This window comes from Osmerus eperlanus, chromosome 10, assembly GCF_963692335.1.
Source record: "Osmerus eperlanus chromosome 10, fOsmEpe2.1, whole genome shotgun sequence".
In the NCBI taxonomy this organism is placed as follows: Eukaryota; Metazoa; Chordata; class Actinopteri; order Osmeriformes; family Osmeridae; genus Osmerus; species Osmerus eperlanus.
The window spans coordinates 9301033-9321894 of NC_085027.1; the positions used below are offsets into that span (position 1 = coordinate 9301033).

General features: G+C 42.1%; 1 protein-coding gene across 2 annotated transcripts in view; it reads right to left on the reverse strand.

The window, feature by feature from the left end:
• Nucleotides 1-3295: 3295 nt before the first annotated feature.
• The window catches only part of coro2ba (coronin, actin binding protein, 2Ba), a 32077-nt gene continuing 14510 nt past the window's right edge, over nucleotides 3296-20862 (reverse strand). The window contains exons 1-12 of one of the 2 annotated variants that reach the window (XM_062471629.1): nucleotides 15201-15327; nucleotides 12495-12695; nucleotides 8521-8637; nucleotides 8047-8196; nucleotides 7472-7636; nucleotides 6980-7096; nucleotides 6353-6457; nucleotides 5948-6044; nucleotides 5456-5568; nucleotides 4857-4947; nucleotides 4503-4642; nucleotides 3296-3782 (exon numbers count right to left, since the gene is read on the reverse strand). In XM_062471629.1, the coding sequence (XP_062327613.1) occupies nucleotides 3660-3782; nucleotides 4503-4642; nucleotides 4857-4947; nucleotides 5456-5568; nucleotides 5948-6044; nucleotides 6353-6457; nucleotides 6980-7096; nucleotides 7472-7636; nucleotides 8047-8196; nucleotides 8521-8637; nucleotides 12495-12695 (1419 nt within the window). In that variant the 5' untranslated portion in view covers nucleotides 15201-15327 and the 3' untranslated portion in view covers nucleotides 3296-3659. Of the gene's footprint in view, nucleotides 3783-4502; nucleotides 4643-4856; nucleotides 4948-5455; nucleotides 5569-5947; nucleotides 6045-6352; nucleotides 6458-6979; nucleotides 7097-7471; nucleotides 7637-8046; nucleotides 8197-8520; nucleotides 8638-12494; nucleotides 12696-15200; nucleotides 15328-20862 lie in introns of those variants that run through there. The other variant, XM_062471628.1, reaches the window with a different exon arrangement.

A 20862-nucleotide genomic window follows, 5' to 3' on the forward strand; every position in this document is an offset into this window, starting at 1 on the left:
AGTTGAATTTATTTAACACTTGCTCGATCCCAAAATGTAATTTTCTTGTAGCCTGTGTCTGTGACACTTCTAACACCCTGTGAAAGTGCATTGATTGACCATTAGTTGGCAACAACCACACTCACATTACACCATCTATACTGTAGGTATATTAATATGATGCTAAGTAAACTAAAATATTGTCCCATCTAGTCTATACATTTCTTAACATCATGGAGAAAGATTATAACAATGTAGTGCCAAACCTTTCCAGACGAATTCCACTGATCAATACTCCCTGCTTGATCCAAAAGACATGGAAGGAAAACAGAAAAGGAAACACTGAACTTGCACACAGCTGAGAAATAGCACACAGCTGAGTTATTAGCAGATTAGTCCCTTTCAGTCAGTCCAAGACATGCCAAACAAGAAACTCAAGGGAATGCTAAGGCTGGCACTTAAATATGTTACATTGAACAGAGCTGAGGTTGGGATGTTTTATTCACCCTTCTAACCATCTTCCAATTTACTGCCTCACCTTTCCAAACCAGTCACTTGTGTATAGTCCAACATCAAATTTGACCTTCACCTTAATTTTAGCAAACTACAGTTAGGTCCATAAATATTTGGACATTGACACAATTTTCATCATTTTGGCTCTGTATACCACCACAATGGATTTGAAATGAAACAATCAAGATTTGCTTTAAGTGCAGACTTTCAGCTTTAATTTCAGGGTATTTACATCCAAATCAGGTGAACGGTGTAGGAATTACAACACATTTTATATGTGCCCCCCCCCCCTCCCTTTTTAAGGGACCAAAAATAATTGGACAAACTAACATAATCATAAATCTAATTGTCACTTTTAATACTTGGTTGCAAATCCTTTGCAGTCAATGACAGCCTGAAGTCTGGAACCCATAGACATCACCAGACGCTGGGTTTCGTCCCTGGTGATGCTCTGCCAGGCCTCTACTGCAACTGTCTTCAGTTCCTGCTTGTTCTTGGGGCATTTTCCCTTCAGTTTTGTCTTTAGCAAGTGAAATGCATGCTCAATTGGATTTAGGTCAGGTGATTGACTTGGCCATTGCAGAACATTCCACTTCTTTGCCTTAAAAAACTCTTTGGTTGCTTTCGCAGTATGCTTCGGGTCATTGTCCATCTGCACTGTGAAGCGCCGTCCTGTGAGTTCTGAAGCATTTGGCTGAATCTGAGCAGATAATATTGCCGGAAATACTTCAGAATTCATCCTACTGCTTTTGTCAGCAGTCACATCATCGATAAATACAAGGGAACCAGTTCCATTGGCAGCCATACATGCCCACGCCATAACACTACCTCCACCATGCTTCACTGATGAGGTGGTATGCTTTGGATCATGAGCAGTTCCTTCCCTTCTCCATACTCTTCTCTTCCCATCATTCTGGTACAAGTTGATCTTGGTCTCATCTGTCCATAGGATGTTGTTCCAGAACTGTACAGGCTCTTTTAGATGTTTTTTGGCAAACTCTAATCTGGTCTTCCTGTTTTTGAGACTCACCAATGGTTTACATCTTGTGGTGAACCCTCTGTATTTACTCTGGTGAAGTCTTCTCTTAATTTTTGACTTTGACACAGATACGCCTACCTCCTGGAGAGTGTTCTTGATCTGGCCAACTGTTGTGAAGGGGTTTTTCTTCACCAGGGAAAGAATTCTTCTGTCATCCACCACAGTTGTTTTCCGTGGTCTTCCGGGTCTTTTGGTGTTGCTGAGCTCACCAGTGCGTTCTTTCTTTTTAAGAATGTACCAAACAGTTGATTGAGCCACACCTAATGTTTTTGCTATCTCTCTGATAGGTTTGTTTTGATTTTTCAGCCTAACGATGGCTTGCTTCACTGATGGTGACAGCTCTTTGGACTTCATATTGAGAGTTGACAGCAACAGATTCCAAACACAAATACCATACTTGAAATGAACTCTAGACCTTTTATCTGCTCCTTGTCAATGAAATAACGAACTCCCATGAGGGAATAACATACACCTGGCCATGGAACAGCTGAGCAGCCAATTGTCCAATTACTTTTGGTCCCTTAAAAAGGGGGGGGCCACATATAAAATGTATTGTAATTCCTACACCGTTCACCTGATTTGGATGTAAATACCCTGAAATTAAAGCTGAAAGTCTGCACTTAAAGCACATCTTGATTGTTTCATTTCAAATCCATTGTGGTGGTATACAGAGCCAAAATGATGAAAATTGTGTCAATGTCCAAATATTTATGGACCTAACTGTATATGGCTGTAAGAAACCATATCCCTTCTCAGTAATTAAACACACCCAACATTATTTTCTCTTCTCACTGCATTCATTCCCCTTTGAAATTATTTAAGTCATCCTTGCTATCATTCATATTTTGGGTTATTTACCTCACATGGAGGGTTCAGGGAATGATCTCCATAGTCATATATGCATTTCTTTTTCATACACAGGCAACAACTTTCAAAATATGAAAATGGTTATGACAACGATACTGTAATGTAACTTACAGACTGATATTTAAAACATAGTTTAACATTGTTGATAACTTGTAACATTACGGTAAATGATAGTTGAATTAATTATTCAGTTTCTTCTTTTGTTAGGCACAGACTCAAATCACATTCTAAGCAATCTTTTTTTCCCCCAAGAAACAAAGCCATTGATTGTTACACTTCTGTGCTACTTTTTAGATCAAGAAATCACTATCCAGCTATCCAGGACCTCAGTCATTATCAACAAATTCACAATGAAATAACCAAATCTACATGGTTAGCTAAAAATGTAAAATATATCAGGCAAATAAATACTTATAGCATTTTTTAAATGTCTACTTAAAATGATGAAATTGGCAAACTGCCAGTAAGACTACATTTGGGTTGCTGTAAACCAGTCTGACGGAAATTCAGCTTTGCACAGCGAACACATTCAGAGAGCAAAAAGAAACAGTCCTGCTATGCATCTCATTAAAGTCCCTGTAAAACCCATGGAGTTTGGCTCATCCATTGGGTGCAAACTATTTGTTTAGTCTACCATTTCGGTGACTTGAGATGTTGTAGTTTGCTTTGAGGTGGTGTGCAGTCTCTAAGGCTTTAGGGGAAAGAAGGGGGAAGGGAAAGCGTCAGTCATGTTCCCCAGAGTTGTCTTATCTTTGTGAGGGGTAGGTGGCATTTTTCATGATGATGATGACCAAGGCTTTGCCACATTGATAGGGTGAGGGGGGAGTATCCCCCTGGACGGTGCAATGAAGGGGCTCAACAGTGAAAGAGTGAAACTACAGTAACCACCACAAAATCTGGTAGCAATTAATCATAATGAAAGAACGTGAACAGACAATGGCATTATCAGCAATCAATCCTCACATTACTGATCCAATTTTCACAATTCTCCAGTCAAATAATCCACGAATTTGAGCATCATTGTATCATTATCCTGACCAATAAAGAACCATCATCATTACATCTTTACATTTTATGAATTACAACATTATGTGACAATTATTATAGCGCATCTTCTGTCACAACAATGGTGGCATGATGCATCATGAGAATGTGTGTGTGGAGGGGCTCAACATGGTGATTGTTGCGTGGGCACCAATGGGCCAGTTCAGGGCAGAGGGGGGTTGGATGTTGGAGGTCACATGTTGTTAGGACAGACAGGTCACATGACATTTCTCAGGTTGTTGAGCTCCAGCTCCAGCTGGCGTATTTTAACGTCCTTCTGTGTGAGCTCTTCTTTCAGCCGCCGGAGCTCCTCCTGCTGCCGGAAGAACACGCGCAGGAGCTGGTCAGACAAGAGGAAGCAGAGACGGGGGGTTTAGTGTCACGGAAAGAAAATACATTTGTTCAAATTGTATGTTTTAACCCTTGTGTTATCTTCGGGTCATTCTGACCCATAAGTCATTGTGACCCACCGTCGTATTGCGACAACTTTACCGCATACAAAAACAAAGTGAAGCATTTTCTTTTAACCGTGGGCTGTCTCAGACCCCCCACATTGCAAAGGTTAAAAGAAAATTATTTTTATTTGTTTTTGTATTGGGTGAAATTGGGTAAACACAACGATGGTTCGTTATGAACCACATGTGACCCGAAGACAGCACAAGGGTTAAATGTTTTTTTTTCTTCATTATTTGATATTTGTACATTTATTTTAAAGGTGTGCAGTGAATATGATACAGTATCTACTTTATGTTTAAAGGGGTAGTGATTTTGGATTATGACATTCATAATTGAGTGGTTGGGGGGGGGGGGGGGCTTACTCCATCCTCTAAAGACACTTTATTAGGATCTAGACAGAACAATAGAGGTTTAGGCAAATGTTAGTATTTCCACCATCCTCTCTGATAGGCAAATTGATGGGCGTAGTTCTATCTTTCAGAGTCTTTCAGATCTACAGTGTGTGTGTGTGTGTGTGTGTGTGTGTGTGTGTGTGTGTGTGTGTGTGTGTGTGTGTGTGTGTGTGTGTGTGTGTGTGTGTGTGTGTGTGAACTAATCCACCCACCTCATTCTCTGTTCTCGGTGGCACGTTCTCCAGAAGGTCGATGCCGTTGACCACTACGCTTTTCTTGTCCTTCACCGGGGCTTTAAACACAAGCTGGTTGGGTCTACTGTAACCCTCCTTCAAAGACATCAGCACTGGGTCTGCAAACACACACACAATACAGTGCAAGAGTCTTCATGAGAAATTAAAACCCAAACCATGTACTCCAGCAATCATTTTGAGTGCATTCAAACAAATCCCTTATCAAACTCAACTATCACAATATAAGAATGTGCTGTGTATTCCATTATTGACTGATGTAGGGAAAGGAGACACAGATATGGTGGTACAGGAGGTGTGTCATTAGATCTTCACCTTTGTCAATGCCACTTAGCCATTCGCTGGCAGTCAGGGCCGGTTGTGTCCCTGCTGTCATTGGATAGATGTCCTCCTGGTAGGTCTCGGACTGCAGCACCGGAACAAAGTCACAATGAGACCAATACGTTTTATTAATGAAGGTTTTGAGTTGGAAATCTGGAGACCATAATCATTTAATGTCAAAAAAACAATTTGAGCAATCAGAAGATGCTATGCTCAAAAGGACTGACTCCATTGTTTCGCGCAACAGGCAGAAACACACACATGGCCAAAAGTGTTGGCAGTGACAATTTTTGTGTTTCACAAAGTTTGCTGCTTCAGTTGTTGTGGTGTTGATTCACATTGTTTCTAAATTATTGTGCAGTGAAATCATATTCATTTTTTATAAAAGCCAAAGAAATGGCCAATGTAACGTTAGCACAAAAAAACTAAATGTCAGAGTTTTGGACACATAGGAAAGTGTGAACGAGTACTAGTCAGGTGATATCACTATGATTCTGATTGGATTATTAAACCAGACTGCAAAAACATTGCAAAACACAAATTAATGTTACCGCCAATACTTGCAATACTTGGCCATGGCTGTACTCACTGACCCTTCTTGGCACGATCATGGATATTGGCTCAATCAGACCCTTGAGGGTCACCAGCTTGTAGAAGCGGAAGACCTCGCAGGCTGCCACGTCCAGCCCATGTTTGGGCATCACTCCTGTAGCAGGAAGAAGAGGGTCACAATACCATATGTGTCAAATAAAGGATTCATATGTGAACATGGGACACATAGGGTCTGGGAAGACGTTTTAAGTTGTTAGATTCAGGTTGTTTTGGTAAACAACCAATTTATTCTTCACAAATATACAACATTGTCCCACCTTACTAATTAGTTGGATTATTATCATTACATTCATCTCTGTGTCCCATATTCTCAACATATCTTTATAGACATACTTCAGATATTTATTGTCCGACACTTATAGTCTGCTTTACTTAAAGTACACTAACATCAGACCAGGGCCAATATAATTTGAATTAGCATTTTGATAAGTGTTATCTTATATATCTTCTATGTGTCAAATAAGTATTTTCACCAAGGCCTTTCTGTGGGGCGGGGGAGCGAAACTCCATCAGATATTGCAAGAAGGGCTTCTCTGAGGTGATCTCATAGTAGCGGATGTTGCCGTCCCCCTGCGGATAGACAAGAGTGCGTTAACAAGTCAAATTGCTGTTAGTTTTCAACCTGATAGGGTCAAATAACACAGGTAATCTGTATAAACTAGAAATTGTCAGATATCGGTTTAGTAAAGTTTTGTTTCTGATGTTAGAATCTTGGTATTACAGTTGGCAAATGTTTTGGTGAAACTGTATCGATAATGTGATTAATAGCACAAATTGTAACGTGTGATTCAGTATCTACTTAATAGGAGAGATGACAGAGAGAACAGCCCAAAGAGTCCCAAATAGATAATGATTGGTGACTTCAGGGCTGCACTAACCTTCCCCGCCAGGTACAACATATGTGTGTCTGAGTCATAAAAAGGGAACAGCAGTCCTGAGAGACCGTCAATCTCTTCCTCCACCATGGGCATGGACAGATCCTCCTGAGAAAACACAAAAACACAAACACACTGCTTAACCCTCGTGCTGCCTTCGGGTCACATGACCCAAAGGTTCATAACGAACCATCATTGTGTTTACCCAATTTTACCCAATACAAAACCAAATAAAAATACTTTTCTTTTAACCTTCGCAATGTGGGGGGTCTGAGACAGCCCGACGGTTAAAAGAAAATGCTTCACTTTGTTTTTGTATGCGGTAAAGTTGTCGCAATACGACGGTGGGTCACAATGACTGATGGGTCAGAACGACCCGAGGAGAACACACGGGTTAAGGACAACAAGAAAACACACACACACACACACTTCTTCGAAGCTTCCCCACACTCCCAACACACATACCATCCTCTTACACACTCACCATATCATCTGCAGATCACCACACCTCTCCACAGATGCTCACCCTCTTCTTATATACACCTTCTCTACCCTCCCCCCCCCACACACACACACGATCCTTATAAACAAAGATAGATATGGCCCATCTGTGCAGACCCTGGGGCTCACCTGATCCCAGAGTGCAATCTGTCTCGTGTTCCAGCGGGACACACCTGTCGTTAGCAAGCGCTTCATGTTGCCCAGAAACACCACTCTGTTCACCCGGTGGTTCTTACACTGGGCATGCTGGTACAGAGAGCATAGGGAGCACACTACTTTTAGTTCTACTTAAAAGGATAGCTTAGAAAGACTAACTACAGAAGCAGTTAAATTATTTGAAGAGTTGAAGAGATCTATCTATCTGTCAATCTATCTATCGATTTGTTTAAGACTCAGTGCTATAGTGTTTGCTCAGATGTATGTATGCATGCTTTTATGCATGCATTAGGTGTACCTGAAATTGTGCATATATGTATCCAACATGTGTCCTAGTTTGCATTTGTGGTTTTAGTTTTTATGTGGTCAAATGGCATGTTTGGAAGCATTTGAGTCCAAACAGCCTTGTATGTAAACTGACGTAGGCCCTCCTCATGACTAGTAGACCCCATTGTCCCCTCTCACCTGCAGGACCCTCCCCGAGCGAGGTTCAATGACGCGCAGCTTCTTGTCCTTGCAGCTGGTGGCGAGCAGGCTGCCATCTGTGTTGAAGGACATGTTGAGGATTACGTCCGTGTGGCAGTCAATCATCTTCACAGCCTCCCCAATCTCCAGGTTCCAGATGAGGATCTGTTTTGAGACACACAGACGAGGAGAGAGAGAGATCAGGGTGAGGTGGCACTAAGATGAAATGTTATACTTTAATGTAAGGGTCACATATTTCTCTGATAATAGTACCTAAAGTTTAGTTCTTCTAAAAGGATATAATACAGAAAACAAAGCGGATTTGGGATGCATTTAGGTCTATTAATGATAAACAACTGATTTTACTGCCAGTCTTTCTTTTCAATCTATCCTTAGTTGAATGTTCAAGTCAAGCAAATAGGCAAGAGCAACACCTATAACAATGCCTCAATCTACGTAACACAAGACAAACACATGCTTTGCTCCCTAATCCTAAACCTTTAACATTATGCTGAGCATTACTGTATCTGTGTGTGTTTTTTTGTGTGTTGCGGGACAGCCTTGGCAGACGTTACCTTGTAGTCGTAGCCAGCACTAAAGAGAATGCCGCTGCTGGTGGGGTGCCACTCTATGAGGCCCACGCGACGGCTGTGACCATACAGCTCCAGGACCGCCTCCGTCATGTTCCTCCGCAGACCACCCTCGGGGATCTCCCATACCCGCACCTGGCGTGCACGCATGTTCGTTCACATCCACCGCCACACACATACACAACACAAAAATACACATACACACAGAAAGTCATGCACATGCACACATATGCACAGCCACTCTCTCCTTAAACCAACCCTCTTGATAAGATTGAATTCATTCAGACATCTTGCTGTTTTATTGCTGTTATTGCTTTTATAATTAATTTGAACATTGTCAGTACCTACACACACATTCACAAGTCTGTCCCACATATGCAAAATAGTTAATAGAATAGTTAATCGTTTTGTAACAAGACTACTCCTAACTGGAGGTTTTGTTTTCAAACTGTCACTTACAGAGGCATCCTCAGAGCAAGATGCAATGATGTTCTCAAAAAAGGGATTCCATTTGATGTCCAGCACGTTGCCTTGGTGTCCACAAACTTTGGGATGGTGAGGTTCAATGCGGCCAGCCTGAAAGAAAATGTTGTGTATGAGCAAAGATTTATATTTACCTGTCAACAAAAACAGTTTTTCACTGTTAATCATACAATCTAGTGATCCAAAATAAAACATAAAAAATAAAATGGTCAATGTATTTCAGTAGTTGAGTACAGCAGAGTGTCCACAGTGTGGCGCTGTGTCTTTGTCTGGTTGGAGACCTCTCAATGTTGGGGATGATGTCATAAATGTTTGATATAACTTCAATCCACTGACCTATTTCTTAGCTCCTTTGAGAGGTGGCAAATAACTGGGTGTCATGCCCGTTGAAACACTGGCTGGCGCTTAATGGTTTACACACTGTACATTCTTAGCTATGCTTGCGCCCATGTGTACGAGTTACATTTACATTTAGTCATTTAGCAGACGCTCTTATCCAGAGTGACTTACAGTAAGTACAGGGACTTTCCCCCGAGGCAAGTAGGGTGAATTGCCTTGCCCAAGGACACAACGTCAGTTGGCATGACCGGGAATCGAACTGGCAACCTTCGGATTACTATCCCGATTCCCTCACCGCTCAGCCAACAGACTCCCTAGTTAATCTTGTGTTTGTGTTTGTCTGCATGTATATGTGTGTGTGTGTGTGTGTGTGTGTGCAAGACAGGGGGGGGGGGTGTATACACTCAAGCATGTAGGCATGTTGACATGAGTGTCCCAAAGTGCTCCCAGTTTTGCAGTGAACTTGAATGTAGGCTCTAATTGATGTCAGTACTTTAAGAACTCAGTCGGGAGAATGAGTGGAACATATATGATTAAACATGAAAAATAAATGATACAAACTAAAAAATAAAAAATACCAACGTGAATCTGGTGAAGGCTTGATGCTTCTGAAGATTGCACACTTTCTGAAAGTGTGCAATTAACCAACACAGGACCATGGTTGGATTTGGGTTGGACACAAAATCAGTCAAAGAGACTATTCGGTCTCTGTGGTAGTTTACCAGACAGAGGTTTTTAATCTATTAAGCAAAGGGATTTACTCAGTCATGTTTGTCCATTTAAATGTCTTTGAATTCCTCTGTAGTCTCTTCTAGAACATAGATTCTTCCTCTGTCAGATTTAAACTTCTGCTTCACAATACTTTGGATACAAGCCCTAGCCTAAGTTTTCCCTGCCCTAGTGTTTCCCTGTGTTCTGTCATTAGCTGCTCCTGTGTCTTGTTAAGTGTCTACATCAGGTTTAAATTGAGCTCATTTGTATCACTTGTGTCTAGTTTGGTCTTGTGTGTATATATGGCCCCTTCTTAAGTTAGTCCTTGTCATGTGAGTATACCCTGCTTGCTCCCCTTTTTTTGACACAATAAATACATTTAGGTTTTTGTGATCCTGACTACCCGTCTCTCCTTGTGTTTGGTGTCCTCCTCCTGCCCTCACAACGAGACACCTCTTTATATAAGCAAGCTTATACCATGGCAGTCTGATAAACACCAGCATCAATTTAGTCCGGAGCAATTACATGGCTTCCACAATGTGTGAGGACATGCTGTTGGACACGGTGTGGCTTTAATTAACCTGGAAAACATCTGTAAAAGCCTGCTTACATTTAGCAGACGCCCTTATCCAGAGCGACTTACAGTAAGTACAGGGACATTGTCCCGAGGCAAGTAGGGTGAAGTGCCTTGCCCAAGGACACAACATAATTTGACACTGCCGGGAATCGAACCGGCAAACTTCTGATTAGTAGCCCGATTCCCTAACCGCTCAGCCACCTGACTCCCACCTGCTTATTCGCACACTACCCTTACTGCTGTGTGTGTTTGTGTGAGTGATTGAGTCTGAAAAAGTGAGAGACAATGGGGAGTGAAGGTCAGAGAACAGACAAGAGAGAATGAGATGAGGAGGGAAGAGGGAGACAGAAAGGATTATAATAGTACATGACTAAGTGGTAACACAGTGATTGCATTTCCCACTACAGCATGCACACTCACTGCACCCTTACACTGCACCCTTACACTGCACCCAAGCAGTCAAAACTGACAGGAATACACTTGACCATGATAAGGGGCTTAAGGCCTTCCGGATCTATTTTGGTGCCACTTGCCACCGCTGTGAGTCTTTCACCTCCTAGTGGATGGTATACTTTCAGTTGCACCATTTTATCATAACTTGGACTGAAGAATGTCTGCCATCTTTCTGCCTCTGTAGCCTAATGATAAGGAATTTGTTTACTCCTAGTCTTACAGTTTTCAACTAAGCAGAACAGCAAGAGAACCCCTGAACACGCTTCTATAAGGAAATCAATCTACCACAGTCTGCGTGAGGCAGGGGGTGGGGACGGTGTGTGAGGCAGGGGGTGGGGACGGTGTGTGAGGCAAGGGGTGGGGACGGTGTGTGAGGCAGGGGGTGGGGACGGTGTGTGAGGCAGGGGGTGGGGACGGTGTGTGAGGCAGGGGGTGGGGACGGTGTGTGAGGCAAGGGGTGGGGACGGTGTGTGAGGCAAGGGGTGGGGACGGTGTGTGAGGCAGGGGGTGGGGACGGTGTGTGAGGCAGGGGGTGGGGACGGTAAAGGATAAACATAAGCAGAAAGCCTAGTGAAAAGAAAATATGCTATGCTTCTCAGATTGCGCAATACATTTCCTATCTTGTGAAAGATGGGCTTCCTTTTCATGGCTCTTCAATGTCGGGGTCTGGGAAAGAAGCCCATTACTGACATCAATAGAATAAGACAGCTCAAAGTACAAAAGTCATTCACTCAGCCAGACAAAAAAATCATACAGTAGGGCTTAATTACTTGTGGATAGCCCAGACAAAAGTGTCATTGATGTAAAGGCGACAGATGGATTCCTCTGTGCGTTTTTAAACCGTGACAAGGACAAAGCGATGCATACTGGGTAATGTAGTGTGACCATGGACAGGAAGTGGAGTGAAGGAGCTGGGCAAAGAAATTACAAGAATGAGAGGAAGAGTATAATTGACTCATGGCTTTTCCCATGAGTGGCTGCCACTGGAAAGTATCCAGACCTCTTCATATTTTTCACATTATACGCACACAATATATCATAATGATGAAGGTGATGTTTAAATACATAACATAGAACTTTATAGAGGAGTTTTTGAATTTGGAGTATTGTAGCAAAGAATAAGAATCCTGACTGTAGTTAATCATTTTCATTTCCAGTCGAATCTAAAAATGTTTGTCATACAGGTTATTTTGTGTAGATTTTGTGTCATCATCCACATTTTTTGGGGAAAAAAGCAAAGGTCTTATTACTTTCCAAAAGTGTTCTTGCCAGTTGTTCTCATCTACAAGTATCTATGACTGTTACAAATAATTATCAGGATTTATTCAAAGCAGATTCCTCTGGAGATCTTAAATCATTTTCATTAAAAAGTCCATACTAAGAAAGTGTGAGAACGGTACACATTTTCCATTACAGCCATGCCCTTCTGAGGTATTTATGTGCAAGTAGCTCCAAGTAGCAATTTAGCATTGTTACAACGTTGGCCCTAAGTTTCTGGCTCTGAAAGAGCAGATTGGAATTTTTCACCATAGAAAGGAGAGTGCTGTGTTTAATTTAAAAACAGCATCATCCCAGTAATGACTGATGATTTACTGTTTCAGTTACTTGATATTGCATTAGATCATGTATAGGAGACTATGACAGTTGTATGGGGCCCTATCACATTGTGAAATATAAAGGAAATAGCTATGTGGATTTTGCGTAATGACCAAACTAAAACGTTGCAGTGGAATGTGTTTGTACAGTGCCTTTGTGTGTATAAATGTCTTATTGAATGTATTAGGCTACTCACTATCTTAAAACACACTGTATTTGAGAGTTCATACCCAAAGAGCCAACATCTGAACAGTGAACCTGCTACACAGGTTACCTGGGAGACAGGGATAATGATGAAGGACCCTCCGCCAGAGCTCTCCGTGACAATGGCCAGGAACTTGGCGTTGACGGCGCAGAAGTGGTTGTCATGGACGTTCTTGGTGATGGGAATGCCGTCGAAGCAGTGCTCCCGATTGGCAACTTTGCCATAAACGTTCCGAAACTTGGAGCTCCGGTATGTTGGACGCCATGACATCTGGTGAGGGGAGAAAATAAAATAACGTTTTGATTTAAATGTTGAACCTTTGTTCAACCTTTTCCCAGTACCTTAACAAAGAAAGAGTCAGTATAGTGTCACAGTATACCTTAAAAGAAGGTTAACAGACAGGCATTCAAGACATTATGCAGAAGAAACTGCAAGGCTGGCATTAAGCCTTTCAAGATGATGAAGTTATTCTCTGTGGTGGGAAACATTACGTCATATTACATTAGGTAAGATTGTGATTGGGGATATCAACATTGGTAAGAAATACTGGAATCAGCATTGCTGACACACAGTTCTCACTGCCAATCCCTCATGGGACAAAGCTATGGTTTAGCAATCAACAAACAATGTATTTTCATTCGAACATGTATCAATCCAGACATACATCTTTGAGAATCATCCTGTTTGAATGAGATTCGTCTTAAACTGCTTGTGCCAAAAAGAGCAATAAATGTACTACTGTACAGTTAATGCACAGTTCATCTGTCTAGTCCATGAACTTCCTTTGGATAATACATTCTAGTGCTAACACCCCCATAATCATAGAGAACTTGAGCCTGAATCTGTACCGACAAGATATGACATTCACAGGAGGGAAACTTCTGCGCTGTCAAATATTCAAAACGGGATGTGCTGTACTGATATTTTGTTTCAGAGTTTTCAAGTTGGCAATTCAAGCTATTACATTTTTTTTTGTGTCTGAAATCACAAGTAGGTGGTTAGTAAAATGACTCATCTGTAACAAATACAGTTAACATGTCCAGTCCTTGATACTGTTAGCTGGTTACGTGCCAACATTCTTGTAAATCAGTGAATCAACCCTATTTAAAAGGGTTCCACTCATTCCACAGAGGGAGGAAGTGGTTAACTCTGTCACAAAACTTGCTGTGATTCAAACTGCTCATTTTGTTTGATGTTCCCCACAAGAATGTATTGATTGAATTCCTGGTTTGTGGCATGAGATAGAAATCTCCAAGGTCACACTAAACCAGACCATAATTGAGGAACTGGGTGCAAAACAAGTAGCTTGAAACTGCCATTTTACAGTTACATCTTTTTAAGTCTTTCTCTTTTTCACTTCATGCTAAACATTGGAATTGGGGTGGGGAAATGTCCAACCCTATATCATGGGTCTCTTGAACGAAACCATTGAGAGACTTTTGCATTCAAGAATTAAGGAAGTGCTTGAGCTAGGGAATGCACAACGCTTTTCAGATCATTGGCTATGTGGTGAGATGACATCACCCCAACCTCAATCCACCATTGTTAGAAGGGAGGACAGTAATGGGTAGTGTGCATGCTACCACAGACATTCTGAGACCCAGATGCCAATGGCCTCTTCCTGTTGTCTGATCTGGACTCCAATACCATTGATTGGTCTGGTATGCAGTACCATTGGCACAACCATGCTCACGTGGGCCAGCTCAGAGTACTGGATGTAGCCAGGTCCTTAAGGGGCAAATCAAGGATATGCCAGTCCTTACCAAGATCTAGTACACTAAGATGTACGTTGGTAACATCGATCATGGTAACTCTACTCTGTTCTACTTTACACTTTCACTAAATGGGGTGGAGTCATGCAGTATTGATCTAGTACATTCCACTACATTCACAGAGAGCCATCACAGCACTATAACAGCTTCTCAGCTGACAGATTCAATCTTAACCCTATATCAGATATACTATAAGCACAAGAAGCACAGTTAAGCTATCTGTTTGGAGATTTGATGTATTGTACACTTTATATTGTAGTACCTGTAGCAAAGATTTACTTAGATGTGTGCGCAATGTTTTAACCATTCAGCTCAATGATTTTGCCATTATAACATCCCTAACATCAAGAGAGTAGATGGGTGAGTAAACACATTGCTCTGAACCCATCCTGGAAGTTAGAGCATTCAGATGGCCTGTTGAATATGGAACAGAGGGGTAGCTAAGAGGGGCCGTAGGGTGCAGTTAGAGAAAGACACCCTGGCATTACACTGAGCCCTCTCTACAAGGACACCCATTCATTTGTTACAGGCTTGTGACATGGAGGAACTGTATGTCCGTCTGTGTGTGTGTGTGTGCAAGTGTACATGGAACGCTGTCAGCAGCTTAGTGGAGCAGCAGTCCCTCAGTTAAACTCAAAGCTTTGTTCCAGTCTTTCCCATCCAGAAGCTTTTTCAAAATTCAGTCCGAAGAAAGACATTCTATGGTACACATCTCTTCTTCTATCGAGTCAAACAGCACTACAACCCCATAAATCCAGCAGTTCCCCTTGACAGAGGGAAGGCTAGCATCTGATGTCCTGCTGGCTTGATGCTAGCTCCCTTGATGCTAAGCCATCTTTCACACATTTTAAGACAGCCTTAGCCACAACATACTTTACTTCATCACTTTGGAAGAGTTGTAAGGACAAGACAAGCTCCTCTGAGCACATACCACCCATATCAGAGCAGCTCTCCCATGCAAACACACTGGATAGTTATCCCTCTAGTGAAAGCATGATCTTACCTTAGTGTTGTTTATACAGTGTGATGACACTATTTATCCACTGTTGGTCAAGCCCTTCTCAGGTTACTAACAGCCTCCCTCAGAGAGCTGCCAGTATCTCTCAGCTTCTCTCTGCATATTCACTGAGTCTGCTGGCTTGCATTCCTCTCTGTCTCTCTCTCTCTTTTTCACTCTCATCCCCTCCCCTCTGCCCCCACTTCCCTCAAGTCCTCCTCTTCTTTTCCCACTGACGTCGGCTACCCCTCCCGCCCTCCAGCCCTACTGTACACCAGTCCAGATGAAAACAGCTCTACTGGAGTTAAAATATTGTCCTCTAGCCTTCAAGGCAATCTCATTGCTGTGGCCTGGGCTAAACCATCTCTGTCTCTCTCTCTCCACAACAACTCTTGTTTGGTCTGAAACAGATTTGACCAAACAAAACACATTTTCCCTCCACCATCAGACAGCACTTGTATCCTGGAGTCTGGTCCTCATCCTGTATGTCCAATGGTTTCCTTCTGATGGAGGTTGTGCCAAAGACGTATTATCTCGACCGTTCAGTCAATATTTAGTCTGTGCACTGTAAGAAAACATGTGTGTAGAGAACTAAGGAATTGGTTCCAACAATATGTTCACATTTTAGTCAACATTCTTTTGCCGTTTGAGATCTATGGGAGTGGTTTTCATACACATTGGGTAGATACATTTTTCCAACATAGCATTATGTTAAATGTGCCTGATTAGCACATCAGCAATACTAAGCTGACAATTTAGGATACACACTTTGGTGTTAAAGTCTAGGGTCAGGTAAGGGAGTCTTGCAATCTTGCTGTTACTGGCTTGGGATATTGCTGCAGAAAGAGAGTTGGTGAGAGAGCCTTCTCAGTCGTTTTCTGGTTGTTTATGTGCCAGACTGAAAACAATGCACCAGGCATTATAATATCAGTGCATCATCTGTGCTGGTTTTGGGAGAACAAAGGCCAAAGCAAACCAAGTCAAGCAAAGTAATTGAATTAAATGTCCCCATGTTCTGTTTCAACAAGGTGGAGTCTTTATACTGTAAACTGTTAACTGTCAAGCAGGACATACTGTTTTGTGTTCTGAATTTGTACTGTATGCATTTGTGTGTGTGACATGTTTATGTTTACAGTTAGAGTACGTTTTTTTGGGAATTTGTGTGCTTCCTCTGTTCAGCCCCAAATGCCAGTGCAAAATGTTATGTCCGTTGGACACAGAAGCCCCTGTGACCTCGTCCCCCCCCTTCCACACTCACACACACACACACACACACACACACACACACACACACACACACACACACACACACACACACACAGACACACCACCGCCTCAGAATCACAAGACCCTCCTGGCAGATACCCAGAACCCCCTGCAGTTCCCTCCATCTCTCCGCCTCCCATCCTCCCTCCACTCTTCTTCTGCCTAAGGCTTCACCACTCCTCCTCCCTCCTCCATGAGGAGTTCTTCATAAAGGAATTACTCCTCAATTGCATGGTTTCACAACGATCAGCAATTGGACCAAGTCAACACAGCAAGAAAAAGTATGACCTACAACTGGTGTGTTTAATAGTGAAACTATAGAATTATATCCAGAGGAAATGATATTTTTTTCTTAGCATTCTTCCATCTTTATTGCAGATATCAAAAAAGGTTTTCATCTCATTTGTAGACTGTCCATGCATCATTTAATTGGTTGGTCATTACTCATTACTAACTCCATTCATCATTCTTATCCTCTACTATCACCATGTCTAGAAGATGCCTGGAATTTAGCAAACACTTAATTTAGACCAAGATCAATTAGTAGTGGTTGCTCTTATTTTACCATCACGCCACTGCAATTTGAAACTATAAATATTAGATCACACCTCTTGCCTGAACAGATTAATCTCTTTCCAATGACAAACCCATGTGATTTCACGTTGCTACTCAACAATGGATCGTGAACAGGAACAACTTTAGTGCTTTTCCCATCAGTGACAGACAAATAGTGTATTTTTAATTAAACACAAAAACAACATCCACCTCCACATATGCAATATTTATTTAAAGGCCTAAAAACGTATTGTGATTGTTTTGAACACTAGATGACGTATTGAACCCATGTCCAATAAAAAAGCCCTGTACTCAGTGGTCCCGGAAGGTTGACTTTGTAATGGAAATGTCTATCAGACAGGTTATGCTATACTGGAGCAGGTGTTGTGTTAAATCTGGACTCCAAGGCAATCCTGCACTGTCGGTATTTTATGTCTGATTCCTCTGTGAGGTCTGTAAGGAAAAATGGATCTGAAGGCCTTAGGTGAACGGCCCAGTGTAGCTGGATTCAGAAACCCTGCAGGTGGAGTGTAAGGCTTGTGTCTGCTCTTCTTCTTGTAAGGAGGGAGCTGTGTTTATGTGTGATTGTGTGTGACTGGGCTTGTGTATCTATGTATGTGTTCTGGCTCTGGGGCAGAGCACTCCAGAGAGCCGTCTGTACTGTGTTTATTGAGTTTTCCACACCTTGCCTGCAGTCACTGTTGATCTTTTACAGCCTATGTCTGCTTTTCCCCCTCTGTCTTTCTCTCTCTCTTCTCTCTTTTCTTTTTGTCCTCTTATATCTCTTATCATAATGCAGTGGATCTAAGTCACTGACAGATAGATTCTATTTTCAAAGCACAAAAGTAATAGTGTCTGCTGTGAGCCATTCAGGAACCAAAGAGCATTGGTGTCACATTAATCTTAAATCAAAATATACAGTTCAGTATGCAGACGACTTCTCAAGTATCACCCAGCAACAGTCAATGCCACATTGTCTGTTCAAGCCCAATTGCACACTCAACCACTTCCTGAAAAATTGACAGCATTCATCTTTGAAAATCAAGAAACAAATTATACAAACCCCAACTGATTCCAATATGCAAATTTCTTATGACAATTGTCAGGAAGCTGGATCAGCGGAAACTGGAAACATAGCTGAAAGGGACACCGTGGGGTAACTGTCACTCACTGTGCCTTGTCTTTGTGAGGCTGCTAGTGGCTATTAACAGTTCCCTGGGCTTGAGATTCATTGATATTCATTGATATCATTCATTGACATTCAATGACGTGATACTGTATTTCTGTCAATTTGGCAAATACAGATGCCCCACTGGTTCTTTTCGATACCCCACATGCTTCTCTCTGTGTAGATCACAAAGAAGCAATATCCAGGAAAATATTCTTTATTGGGCCTTGAGTGTTACTGCAAGAATGGCTTTGTGCAGCTGTAAAAGATGAGGAGGGGGGGGGGGGGGGGTGAAAAGCAACATTTGTATGTACTCAGTACCCTTCAGTTACATCTTTGAAATGATAATTTGTGGAGTTTATTTTGGATGTTTATTTTGCTTATGTTATAATAATGATTGCCTTAATTAAATTGGTTGTCAAGGTAGAAGGGGCTGCTTCTTAGGATGCTGGGGTGGAGCCTTGGCCTGGATGAGTGAGTGGTGGCTGTGTGGTACTAGACTGTGGTACTTTGGTAGATCTTTTCCTGTTTGCGGTTTCCCTTGTTTTATTTGCTTTGGATTGTTTTAAGTGTTTTGTTGGGACCCAAGTAAATATCTTCCTGGACCTCCACGTGTGGCATCATGGTGGGATTCTTCCTGGTCTCTGATGCCCAGCTGATACTGGGACGAATGCCTTCCACGTAAGACAACAGCTTTCATAAAAGCACAACTGCATATCTTCTTGTTATACACTAAATACATCACAGTACAGCTTGTTTGCAATAGGATGTCAATGCACATAGGGGCAGTTCTCATTAAGCTTTTCCTGGTTACACAGGAGGCAGGTCTTTGGAGATGTTGTCAGTGCGACGGGTGTGTTTGTACGTACTGTCTGTGTTTGTGAGTGGCTAAAGGGTGTATGTTAAAGTATGTTATGGCAGGATGGGATTCAGCGATAATGACAGGAGCTGGAGAAGGTCTAGTAATGGAAGCTCTCAGGCAGACAGCCCACACAGAAAAACACACACACATACACACACACAGTAAGACACAAAGGGGAAAGGACAGTAGAGCACTTAACAGCTATTGGTGCAGGCAGGATTGAGTTAAGAGTGTCCAATCTAGCTAGTTCTTCGAGTATTATTCCGCATATGATATTTACTTAGGGACATTTGCAAGATACTATGCTATTTGTAGAGTCGATGTGTGATAAGGATTGTTTCAATTAAGTACAGAAGTAAAAAAGAAGGTCACGTGTATCCACATGAAAACACATTTAAATACACAACATTCTCCACTCAAATGTCTCCTTTACATCTCTTCCTCTCGTTCTTTCCTTCCCTCCAGTTACACACAAAGTAGACCCATTTTGTCGGAAGCACATATCAGGTCAGTCATCCAAAAAGCCAGGGGAATGGTCTAAATTAATAATGCCCTATGTGCCTGTCTGTGTCTCACAGGATTTCCTGCCTCCTGCTTTTTGGAGCATACTGAGATGGGCTGCAATGACAGGGGGAGGGGAGAAAGAGAGAGAGAAAGAAAAGGAGTTTTCGAATAGGTGAGCTGGATGGGACACATGTTTCTGTCTCTCTGCATCTATGAGAGACGCATAGAAAGAGAAAGACAAAAAAGAGAAACAGAGAGAGAGAGCAAGGGAAAACAGATGGTATCATCACAATAGAGAGAGAGTTAAAGAGAAAAGGGGAAGAGTAGAAAGAGTGAGACAGAAGGAAAGAGAGAAAGAAGAAGGAAGCGAGAGAGAGAGAAGGAAGAGAGAGGTATAAAGAGCGTCTGTTAAATGACAAAATGTATAAAGGAAATTAAGGGAGACAATAAAAGCAAAACGGTGGAGTCTCATCACAACCACACCACAGACAACTCCATGAGCTCCAGAAGGCCTGGTCGAAGCTGTGACAGACAGACACAAACACATCTGTCTGGAGTCCAGAAGAAGATAAGATAAACTGCAACATGAGATGAAAAAGAGAACCCTTAAGATCACCAAAACACAACATTTCCTTGTAGATAGTACACTTTTGTTTGGATAGGCTTCACTGAAATCAAAGGAGCCAAGATTGAGGAACAAAGTCTTAATAACAGTGGAACAGAGTGTGACAGGGTGAAGGACAGAACTGTGATGACAATCCCTGGTTCTAAAACATAAACAAGGGCCTCCCGCTTTTCATGTGTATGCACAAGCACATGCTGTCTATTGCCTTTACACACATTCATATTCACTCACACTCCCTCATCTACCTCACAAATACGTGTATTCATACCTCCGCACACAGACAACTAGCTCAAGCACACTTGCACAGATTTGTAGTAGCTTCCGTTGATGCCAATTCAGGCCTGGTCCTGGTCCTGTTAGCTGATTGAATGAGAGTTGACCTGAGGGAGTTGTTTTTCTTTTGTCTCACTCTTCCCTGCATGGTCGGCTCAGGTCATTAGTGTTCAGGGTATGGGGAAGGAGAAAAAGGGGGAGGGAGGGAGTGAGGAACAGATGGACTATATAAAGGTAGGGAGGGAGAAGCGCTGGAGGTGGATGGACAATGTGCACGTGGGGAGAAGGCAGGCAACCTTAAATGACAGATGGCACTGGACTATGACTCAGCTTTTCTCCTCTCTGTCAATTAACTGCACTTACATTTACATTTAGTCATTTAGCAGACGCTCTTATCCAGAGCGACTTACAGTAA